Genomic DNA, 12,096 nt, shown 5'->3' on the forward strand with positions numbered 1-12,096 from the left:
TACTGTGAAATTCCAGCAAATGGACGATGTCACTCCTTACGTCAACATTGGTTTCATAAAATTACGATACAAAGGAGTTATAGGAATATCGTGATTTTTATGGATATCACAGCAAATAGTTCCTCAATTCCGAATACAACTATTCGCAGAGCTGTCTTACTGTAATTTTTCCGAATCACGTCCACGAAATGTAGACTCCAACAGACATATGCGTTTCAAAGCCCTAACCGACACGACCGAATCCCACCCATGAGGAGCCCAAGCTCGAATTGGGGTCGGAAATTAGTAGATAAATCAACAGGGTTGGATATATTCAACTTGAAAATTTGTCTTCGCGTTTCAAAAGATTTACTGTAACTGGATTAAGTGGCGGGATAGAGTCCGGTCGAGGTCGACTCAAAAATCCCTTCCCAAGTGTTAGAGGTTATCTAGGCTTCTCGCCTTCTGATCCGCTTAAGCGTTGTCTTGAAAAGCCTTGAAGTGGGCCATGTCACAAGTCGGCAGCTACGGAATCAAAATAAAGAATATCGGCCTGGTGTAATAGATCATTGCAGTCGAAAAACACAATGAATACCACAAAAAAACACTGTAACCAGATCCACCGATTTTGTAGGGTGCACAAACTGCACAAGCACATGTATAGAAATGATTCAAACTATACCAAAAAGTGGGGTCATCTTAATATCGATTGTGACCGGCGTAGACTGAGCCATTCGGTACCTGACGAAAGTAGGTTCCCTTTTAGTTTAGTATGTTACGTACCAGCGATTCTAATATCTTTCAAGTGACGATAATAATTAATCGGACAATCGCAATACTTTGCCTCGTCCTAATCGCTGGTGCGAAGACAATTAATAGCGCGCATTTGTCATCTATTACCTACATCAAAGTAAAGTCCAAGCACATTCATTTGCATGCGTGAAATGAACTGCTTATGCGTAGGCCTATATCACTGCCAATGAGTTTTGTATACGCACGTTCGATTTGTTTAGTAGCCTACTGCGGAAGATGTCAGATGTAGTTTCAGGTAGAATATACCAACGTGGTACATGTGATTATTGTATATGTGTGATATTACCGATCGCGTGTTCTGGTGGCATAAGCTCCCTGAAGTTGCGTTTATCAGCAAGACCGATCCCAAGCCTTTTAAGGGAGGGGCTGACAAAGTGCTGTTAAGGTGCCGATGTCTTTCAAGCGCAAAATATTCATCACATTTTCATAAGCTACCACGTGTAGTTTTCTCCGCTGATCTCCGTATCAAGTCATCAATAGAATATTACAGTCACTCCAATAGTAGTCATTTCACTCAATTCAAACGTTTACCAAATCCTAAACCCCTTACACCTGACTGCTTCTTTAGCACATAATGGTTGAACAAATGACATCCGGGCCCTCCCTAAATCGAGTTAGGGTTAGAGATAAGGTTAGCTTGTGATAAAGTTATAGCTTGGATATTTTGAGTGAATGGCTATCCTGACACTAGCTGTTTTGACGCTCGCTATTTTGAATGCTTCGCTGTTATGGCACTATATTTCATGACAGTCAGTATCTTAAATCCTCGCCAATATGGCGCTAGGTGTCTTGAAGTCGCGGTTTGGAGACTTGGTGTTTCGACACGCGAGCCGAGAAAAAGGCTTTGAAACGATGTCATTGGCGGATTTCACTGATAAATCTGGACCAGAAATCTAGTGTCTCGCGATCCCAGGCGAGACTTGAACTTGAACATTGCCGTGCGAAACGAGCCAAGCTTGCTCTACAGACATTTGCCATTATCGTGCTTGTGGGAAGGAATTTAGATTTCATTTGATATGAACTGAACTTAATTCAATATCCAGGTTCTCGCGAATTCAGTAATTCTACTTCTAATCTAATTTGGAAAAAATGTGTAGTTATAATTCTGATTCTAATCTAATTTGAAAAATGAGTAGCTATAATTCTAATTCTACTCTAATTTGGAAAAACTGAAAACTTTCTAGTTATCAAAGTTTGTCCCAGGTTGTCTACTGTTATGGACTTGCGACTACATCCGTACCTCTGAAATATCGTATAATTATCCCATACGTATAAGGACGGAAGTGGTGGAGATTGTTTGCTAGCCCCGAGAGAAGTTGACAATGCAAACACTACCGGGACGACCCGAAATTCATTTTATATGACGGATGACATGTCACTGCATTTTAATTTCAAAAGATATTCGGAGTCGCTATGAATGCGAAACTGTAAGCTGTCATATTATCAATCACGCAAGTTTAAACTTGCTCGCAATTTTCGCTCTGTCGAAATGGCCACAATCTTTTGTCAACCAATCTCTCTATTGTGCCGCCAACCGTTATTTATATCATAAGTACTAAGTACACCTTGAATGCTGTAAATAACACATTTCGCGACATCATGCCACAGTAACCCATAACCTTACACTTGTTAACAAAAAGCATGTTTGATTTGTGCAATCGTCATGTGGAATATTGGAAACCGTCTAGGGACGGTGCGTGAGCTCGGTTCACGTGCGTGTGGCGTATGCGAACCTTGATAGTTCAGGAAACGGCGGAAAGAGAAGTTAGAAAGTCACGCGGACATTCTCAGCACACGCTGATTAAGATATGCTAATACATTCAAAGGCCGTTGGGACGTGGATCTTCACTTGTCCAGTGCAGATGGCAACATCTTTGCTCAAGTCTAGCAATTCAAAATTCTCACAGGTTAACTTTAACATGGCTTTCGCGTCCCAATTGCAAACCCTTGCACAGCTGAACATGCCAGATCTATGTGACTTTTACTTGAAAGTGACCACGGGGGAAATTTCATGTGACTGACTGATTTAGTTCTAATTTTTACTTTAAAAAATCGAAGGGTCCGCGCGGAGTACCCTGCACAGTGCACACGCAGGTTCGGCGCTTTTGATTTCAAAGTGCCTGAATCGTATAATGCAGGGGTCGGCAAACCTCGGCACGCGTGCCATTTGTGGCACGCGAGATGATTTTTCATGGCACGCCAAATGATTTGACGCAAACGTCATATTATAACCATGTTTTAGCAAAAAGTGAAATATAAGTTTTTAAAATGTACAAACCTCGTAGGCGACCAAATATTATTTCGTAAATCAACATCAAAGAGATTTTTTTTGGCATATTTTAATTATCTTGATATTTTTCCGCGCTCCGCGCGATTTATTGGGCTCTGATTTCATAATTATAATGTGCAAACCCCCCAAAATATGTATAATGTACAGAAATGAGTCCAACCGTATTAGCAATTATGAAAGAACGGCAACTTAACATCGCATGAAATCGTTTTGGAGCTTAGGCTAGGAGTGTGCTTGTGGAATGTGCAGCTTGCGGGAGCGCGACTATTATACGAGCCGGCATTTTGACGCAGGACATTTTCACGCTATAGAAGACACGACATCGACCTTACGTTTTTGGTAACATGCGACCACGCGACTCCATGCGGTGTGTGTGCTGCTGAATGATTGGCGGTAATAAAACCTTGAAACAAAAATAATCGCCGCATGTTGGCCAAAACGTTCGACATTTCTTTGTCCAGTGTCGGAAATGACCAGCGCCGAATAGTCCAGCGCCCTTACGTATCAAGTGATACCCACCGAGGAAAACAATGAGCCCCGTGTCTCCATGCGGATTTGGAATCGTTCTCATCTCACGAAAGTAGATGTTATTTTAGTTTCGTTAAATATGTGTAAGTGATTCCAATGTATCTGGAGCAACGGCAACCTTCACCGCTTTACCGCGACCTTTGAAGCTTAGCAGTCAACCTAGTGCCAGACCAACCTTAATGTGACATCAAACCAACTTGTATCAGTTGTATGATACACTGATACAGGGGCAGAAACATTTTTCATCGTTAGTACATATCATCGTAACAACATTGATTGGCTTGTCACTCATTGGATATGGTATAGCGAACGCATTTTGCTTGGAAATGACCAAAGCAACCACAGAATAATTGCGCGATTAAAAATAAACGGTGCAAATAGTACGTACAGCGATATGTATAGTGTGGCAGCGCCCAATAATTTAAGAATCACTGTCGTAACCGATGCCATTGCCAAGTGCAGATAACCGGTTGATGGGATTCCTTGCTTGAAACGCTAAGTATGACAAAATTTAAAATGTTTGGCACGCCAGTTTGTAATAATTTCACATTTTCGACATTTTGGCGCGCTGCATACAAAAGGTTGCCGGCCCCTGGTATAATGGCTTAAGAATCTTGGCTCATATGTTCCCATGTCCAATGCCCATACGGTTACTCTGTATGTAAAAAGTATCAACGAGATCTCAACTAGACTGCTCGAAGGCCATCTGCGTGGTCTAAACCAGTCTTGACCAATTGTAATGAATCACTCGTGTCAGCTTATCAATTGGAACTCAACTGCCACCAAGTGCAGTTATGTCGAATAAGCTCATTGGTCACCACCGATAGTACTGCTCGTTAGAAATAGTGATTATGTGGTGTGTCATTTTCTTACATTTTCCGCTTCTTTTTAGCATAAAACTCATCCGTTACAGTAGACAGATTGTTGCCGTCATTACTAAAGTCCTAATAGCGTCTAAATTACCCAGACAACATAGGCCTACCTAAAACTCTGGTTCTGGTATATAGCCACGCGGCAACAATGCAGCAAGAAACTATATCTAGTGAACTTGTAACCCCGTGGTACGACTTTCAAAACAATTACACGTATATGCCAACGATAGTCAAATTGAATGTAATCTTACAGACCCCAAGGAAATACAACTACAGCAGCCAACCTATCTTTCTAAATGTCAAAGTCAAACCAAAGACTCTTACGGATCGCTCTATACTGGCATATATGGAGAATTGGAGATTTACGATATACTTCATCATCGCTGTGCGTGTGCATGTGCAATGTGCATCGATGTGTACTGAAACGTTTCAATAATTGCCCGCGTGGATCCAGTACACTTTCGTTGGCCTGATTGAATATATCTGACCAAGAATGAATCACACAAACAGGGCTGCATTCAATGAAAGTTATAATTAACAACTATTGGTGTTTTGTGTCACTCTATATTTGACGATGCAATGTCGCATATACGAAGTTTGACCCCAGACACTTCTGACTATCCATGTTACGTGGTTCCTGTAGCATCGTTGTGTCTTTATTTGAACAAAGGTACAAAAGTAGGAGGTACAAAAGTTTACAACGCAATAACTTAATGTATATAGAGAGATTAAACCTATATTCATTATTCAGCATAATAAAATCAGACAATGAAACTTGAGAGAAATCATACGCAAATTCAAATTTTAGCCAATGTGACCATGTGGACACTGGACACTCAGGTGGACAGTGTCTTTTAGAGGCATGGGCGCGAAATATCCGTGACGTCACGTATACAGTGCGATGTAAGAAACAAAGTGGGATCCATAATGGCAAAAAGTTAGGCCATAGCGCAGACTGAAATTCACCTGCAATATCATAGCACTTGAGGGTGATTACTGCTGAAAAGTATCAACTCGGAAACCGTTTTTATGCTGTGAATCACATGAACTTGCGGATACGCGTCGAACTGCATACTAAAGTATGCATATATTTTATTTTATATAGATACTTCGTCCCGTAAGAGTTCAGTGAATAGAAGAAATCTTTTGATCGAAGCGGGCAAGTACAGATCTTTGAGGGAACGCAATCGGTTGTGACCCAGGCTGCGGCGAATTGAAATGCGGCAAAGATGCGTTAGTTTCATGGGTTGTTCTAGAAATGAAAAGAATGAATAGGTCGTTTCACTCGTTTGCATGACACTAAACAAGTCCAGAAAGAGATGCTTACTGCACAGCTCCTGTAAGAATGCCACGCATTCTTGCCTCATCGAAGACTGACCGTGACGGAACTGACCAAAGACTTTTGCAGCCTCGTCAATGTATGTCCTGTCGCCGTGTTGAAATCCGCCACACAGCGCAATCAGTTTTAGGAAGCGGACGTCGCATTGATGACGTAACACTGCTTTCACGGCGTTCGATCCACGGCTTTTGTCATTACTGCTGGTCTGAAGCTCAGCGCCATTCAATATTAGCAGTTTGAAGCATTCGAAATTGCGGTAGACTGCGTGGTAATGGAAAAGACACGTTCAAAGTGTTTATACGGGGACGAGGATCAAATCATGTACCAACTGTCATGTAGAGAGGAACGCTCCCGAAATGCGGAGAATTGCCTATCAAATTGGCGTTTCGTCCATTTACGTCAGCCCCGTATTTTATCAAGAGACGCAGGATTTCTACAAAGTTTTCACGAGCGGCGATGTAGATCGGCGTGGATAGATTGAGAATGCTCCCTTCTGGATTAGCACCTGAAGGTTACGAGTAAGTATAACATAAAAATTAGGAAACATACCGGTCCTAATAGCAGCATTGCAATGCAGACTTGGATAACACGATACGGTGAGTCTAGTTGCCTGATGAAATGTTTCTATGCTCTATAATTCCTATCTAATTTTTGGTTTACATGAAAATGCTACAGAAGAACTGTATAGTGCCAAACGACCCAAACTTGCCGTACAGACAGTTGCCATTCCATGCTTATGTAAATAAACTACGATTTGTTATGAGCAGAACTTAATTTTAATTGTATTTCTTTATAATTCGGAATTTACTTCAATTTCCAAGTTTTTGCGAATTCAGCAATTCTAATTATGATCTGATTTGGAAGTAGATAAAATGCAAATTCTAGTCTAATTTGAAGCTGAAAATATTTTAAGTGTATAACTCTCGTGCAGTGCAGCATTTGCTACGATGATTCCATGCAAGCAAAATAGACAGAGTGAGAGAGAGAGAGAGAGAGAGAGGGAGAGATACAGGCAGGGAGGGAGAACAGATGAGATCAGGAAAGCTGAAAGGTATACCGGTACCTGCATCGAGTAGTTCTTTGAGGCAAGCGACGTGATTATGTTTTGCAGCAGCGAATAAAGCTGTCTGAGCCTTTACATTAGGAATTTCAAGACTGAAGTGTGAGATATAGATCAGAATTACAAGAACTGAAAGAGCAACTATAATATGTAAACCGTCTACTCACTCGGCTCCAGACTCGCACAACACTCTCACGGTCTCTGAGTGACCCCTGGACGCTGCAATCCACAGGGAAGTACAGCCGAATTTATCTCTCCTGTTCAGTGACTCCCTGGCGAGACGCTCGCCTGCTTCTGTGATCTCGCCGTAAAACTCTTCCCGGTCGAAGGACAAATCTGGGTGTCGCGACATGTCAATGTCTGAAAGTATGCAACAAACAGATATGTGTCCTTAGGTCAAATTGTTATTTTCTGAACCCAAGATCACACTGTCAACAGTGGAAGCTATTTCCCTTCATTTTAGTGTTGTGCTGTTATATTTCAATTTTCGTTATTTCCTAGCTCGTTTTATTTTCCTACTTAACTGAAGAAGTTGATCATCAGTACTTACGGGGCCTACGGTACTTACAAATATATATGCGTGACTCTCCCTCAACAACATATTTTTAAACACAAGTTTGACAATTATAGAAATTTATCTCATTCATGACTTGCATGGTTGTTAATATTGACTATAATGTATTTCATAATGGACGAAATAAACGAACTCTCTTGCTATGCAATATGAGCGGTTGGGCTCGGTATGGGCGTTATAGTGAGTTGGATTAAACACCTGTTATAGTTTGGTAGTTCGGAAGTTCGAAGCTATAGTTTTGAACCTACAAATTGCACAATTGCATATCTGCCCGAATGGAATTCAACGGCATTTCCATTTGCCTAACCCGGTTGTTTTAGGCTGGAACTTTGCGCATATGCAATAAAACATGCCCCGTGCCCTCGTCAAGGCATCGATGTCGCAATAAACGCATTCAATTTAATAACGAATGCGTGCTTCTCTAGAAGTGACCGCATCCTCTATTCCTCATATAACGTCAGGCCAAGAAACTTTTATATGTACACAAATGCTGCTATTGTGGGTCCAGTAATGGGCGTATAGGCTGGGCAAACTGGGCAATTGGGCATAGTGTCCAATTGAAAATTGAACACATGTCGGCATCTTGCGGATGTTTAATAAACCTGGACTATGCTCAACGAATGAGTTTCAAGCAAGCCGTGTGCACCGTGATCCTTTCACCCACTTTCCTATCAACAAACATATCGTTGTGGTATAACAGTTCAATTAAATAGTATATTCATATTGAAATGAACCCGAATATTTTCGGCTGACACTCGTCAGGGGTAATCGTCAGCAACTAGTAGAGAATTGGAAAGAACATTGTATATCAACAATCGTATCACAAAATATGACGTCACCAGCATGAAAGAGAGAGCGTTCAATGTACTATTTTTAGGTGGTACGCGAACTCCTTTTGTTGACAGAGTTTTGGTTGGTGTATTTTGATAAAAGTTGATTCCAAGGCACACAAATGGAATTGTGAGCGACCTCGCCCTACGATTCGAAATCGGTCGTCTCGATAATTATTCGCACAAATCGGATTATCCAACAGATGTTTGCCGATGGCAGAATTAATGGCCTTTGATCGATCAGCATCAATCTCGGATTTTATCAAATCAATTTGGATCAATCACGGATTTTATCAAATCAATTTGGAGTTGGTATGGTGCCTCGTGACGGGTTTATATCTTTTCCGACTGACCGTGTCGAGTGAAATGAATTCGGCATATTATTATCCCTAGTTGCTTTCTCATACTTACGTAACTGTCTTGGCTTGATTGGTCGACCAGATAATAGTGAACGAACCTGAAAAAGCGGTTCACTAAATGCCAACTGCAGTCGCAATAATTTGAGACTTAGCGGACTTTAAAAACTTCGCCTTGTGGGGACGCCGCATATACCAGGGTTACAAACAGGTCTTGTTATGGCAGTGCCAACCGTACATCCACTTATTATATTATACCATTGTTTCGCCCAACACATTATTCAAATGCGTTTTCCTGGCGACTGGACTATGGTCACCACAATTGAAAAATTAACTTACTAATCGCCACGAATATATGAGTAAGAATACCATTAATCACCATAAGAATATTTTGCCAATTTCAACGTCTGTAAACGTATAAATTAATCCCAAAATGATGTCTACGCCCACCAGTTCGTGATTGCCTCGTCTAGCGGCGACATGGAGTTTGGATTCTTCAGCTCCTCCGATGCCCGAAAACATAGAGCGTACCACTTCTTTGATATCGCATTCAGAAGTTGGCCTGTCGTCGTCACTGGTAATATGTTCGCCAAAGATCATCTGGGTGACAATTCACAATTCAGTCAAGAACTTTCAATGAATAGCACACTATTTGTCGGCTGACATTTAATATCGTACCGAAACCCAGAGTTTGTCGAAAAAAGACATAATTAAGAAGTTTTTGCGACATTCGACATAATAAAAAAATGTTTGAGATATTCATATACACAATACCAATATTGATGCCTGTCACCGATATCAATGTTGGTGTGCGTCCATGGTTGCGACGGGGAAAAAGTATGTTGGACGTTAGCGCAAGAAAAGTCACAATAAATAGTACTATAACAAGAACGTACGCGCAGCGAGGAAACCAAACACTGAAGTGGAAACGTGACATTGATTGATATATTCAATAATTTACAATAGATATATTTGTGATTGAAACACGGCCTGATCCGTCGTTAAGTCTAAATTGAAACTAATTTGATTGTCACTGCTTGTATGTATACAGTCATTTGATACCCTCCCGTTCATCACTTTGAGCCAATATCTGTTCAAAACCATCTAGACCTGACTGACCTGCACTGCCTATTGTACGGCCAGGTTATCGACAGTCTATACTTCGCGCGCCCAGTGCAAGAATAATAATTATTACCATTCTGCAATGAGAAATAAACTACATTTCACTTTAGTTAGCTTCACGTATTTAAGGCAATGACCCTATAGTTCTGTGATGATTAAGTTGTACGGTCAAGCGAGGATTCAAATCGCGATAGTTTCTGAAGTAGTCCAATGCACCAGCGCCTGTCAACCTGTGATCTGTTAATGGCTTGTAACCTACTTGCGTTCCGATAAGTGAAAACTTACGTCGGCAGTCTTTCCCATCAACGGCTGCTACTTGCAACGAAAGTGTGAACACGGTCGCCTGCTATCATATATTGCGTTGGGAATTGAGTGCCAGCATGTATAAGCTCTACAGTGAACTATACGTTTCAACTGCGGCACTGTTGAGTTGTTCGTGCGCAGCTGCTATCAATGTGATGTTGGTAATTCTCCATTTGGATGATAAGAGATAACATCGTGAGATACTTCCTGGACCATCGCATATTCCTCATTGATAGCTAATAGCTTGACATGTGAAATGCGTCCTTGGTACTTATCACCTCTCATCAAATCACACCACCGTATGAATCTGGACTATTAAACAATTTGTACGAAGCAAGAACTACAAATTTAGTTGGCGTCAATTCAATTCAATTTATTGCTTACAATTTCTTCATTTCAATACACCACAAGGCACAAGCCTGAGACACAATGAAAGATAGGAAGGTGTCGAAACAACTTGGAGCAGTCTTCGAAATCAGACACCCACCTGGCCTTAGCGATATAAAAAGAAGTCATGCACATTGCACACTGAATGAAAAGTGAAAGAAGAAAATATAAAAGGACCTTTAAAACTTAAAATCAACCCAAAGTGTAATTCAGACAAAAGTCTGCAGCACTTTATTTGTTTGGGATAGGATTGCGCTGAAAAGGGCATATTTTGTCCTTATCATATTGCTGTTCATTTGTTGCTTATCATAATGCTGAATTGACCTCCAGCCTTGTCATACTCTTCGTGTCTGTTGTTTTTCTATTTTCTGTTCATACTTTGATGGGAAAGCTAGCCGCAAGGTAAGTCATCATCCTTGCACCAGTGATACATCCATTTGTACTCCCTGTGAAAACTGTCCTTGTTTGATTTTGCCGCTTTTCATGCAGATGTTGTCGTTAACGATATTGCACAAGTTTACTGAAACGAATAAGCGACAGGCTCCACATGTGGCGAAGGGCGCATCCAAAATAATTTCCCACGGTAGTATCGTTATGGCAGGCGCATTAGTCAAATGCTGTTCACCGTGCATCGACGAAATGCAGAATCGTAATTTCCCACAGTCAACACCAGAGAAGACTCATAACTTTGTATAGATGTGTTCCTCCCTCCAACGGAATTGCAAGTAATAAGGAATTTGTTTTTACGAAGAAATAATTATTCCCAAGTGATTTAGGTCATGTTTTTCATCGCGGTGATTCTTCAATGACAGCGCGATGTTACATGCTTTTTCAAATACCAGCACAGTTCGTTAAAATTTAAATAAATTCAACATATTCATGGCCTTTGGGAAACATGTTTTTCAATTGTGACTTATGTCCTGTTCAACTGAGGTTTCGAGGCTCCAACTACGGGAATAGAGTACTGGAACTGATTTTTGCTAGTTAAATATTACTAATTGTTTGAAGGCGTATATCTTCGCGAAGAAAAGAAATCGACTCTCGACGGGCACCCTTTGAAAACTCATTAACGCTCGAGTCCCCGCGATAAATTCAAAATGTTGCAAAATTCCAAGATCGTGGAATTACAGAATCCAGTTTGCTCAGAATGTACAGTGCTGAACTTATTTCATGTGACCAATCTGCTTGTTGACTCTCCACACTTTTTTAAAACCGTGGCACATTTTGGCTTGTAAATACGCACCTCGCGATGCCAATTAAATAACGCGGATAGGGAGGTGTAGTGATATAGTCAGTATATTTTCTTCTGCGCCGTGGTGGTGTTTTGACGGCGCAGCCACAGGATTATGGAGTCAACAGACTCAGTCCCATCATTTTCCCCCCTCGCAATCCCGGAGCTCCAAACACCAATGGACGGGAAACCGTGGAATCTAACCGGGCTTAACTCAAATTATTTAGGTAAATTAGTAATGTATTGGATCTGCGTTACATACGCAGATTCACAGAATCGTGGGTTAAAGTACGTATAAGGACGGGCTGGACAAACTATACCCGATTGATTCGATTCTGAATCGATTCGAGTCGAGTTTTCGAGTATCACTAACGGAGGTCCGGGGTTGCAGTTATAACAAACGGTGTTTTAA

The 12,096-nt window shown here is 41.1% G+C and overlaps 1 protein-coding gene across 1 annotated transcript; it reads right to left on the minus strand.

Annotated features, from left to right (window-relative positions):
- Positions 1-5,116: 5,116 nt before the first annotated feature.
- On the minus strand, positions 5,117-10,458 carry LOC145433076 (ankyrin repeat and SOCS box protein 1-like). The gene is made up of 8 exons (XM_080309983.1): positions 10,049-10,458; positions 9,092-9,241; positions 8,697-8,742; positions 7,049-7,241; positions 6,885-6,976; positions 6,147-6,326; positions 5,810-6,082; positions 5,117-5,734 (listed from the first exon to the last, which is right to left on the minus strand). The coding sequence occupies exons 1-8, from the start codon at positions 10,064-10,066 to the stop codon at positions 5,580-5,582; spliced, it is 1,107 nt and encodes a 368-aa protein (XP_080166109.1). The 5' UTR covers positions 10,067-10,458; the 3' UTR covers positions 5,117-5,579.
- Positions 10,459-12,096: the final 1,638 nt, after the last annotated feature.

Source organism: Botryllus schlosseri, chromosome 2 (genome assembly GCF_051294905.1).
Source record: "Botryllus schlosseri isolate E-star chromosome 2, Bs_hap1, whole genome shotgun sequence".
NCBI lineage: Eukaryota > Metazoa > Chordata > Ascidiacea > Stolidobranchia > Styelidae > Botryllus > Botryllus schlosseri.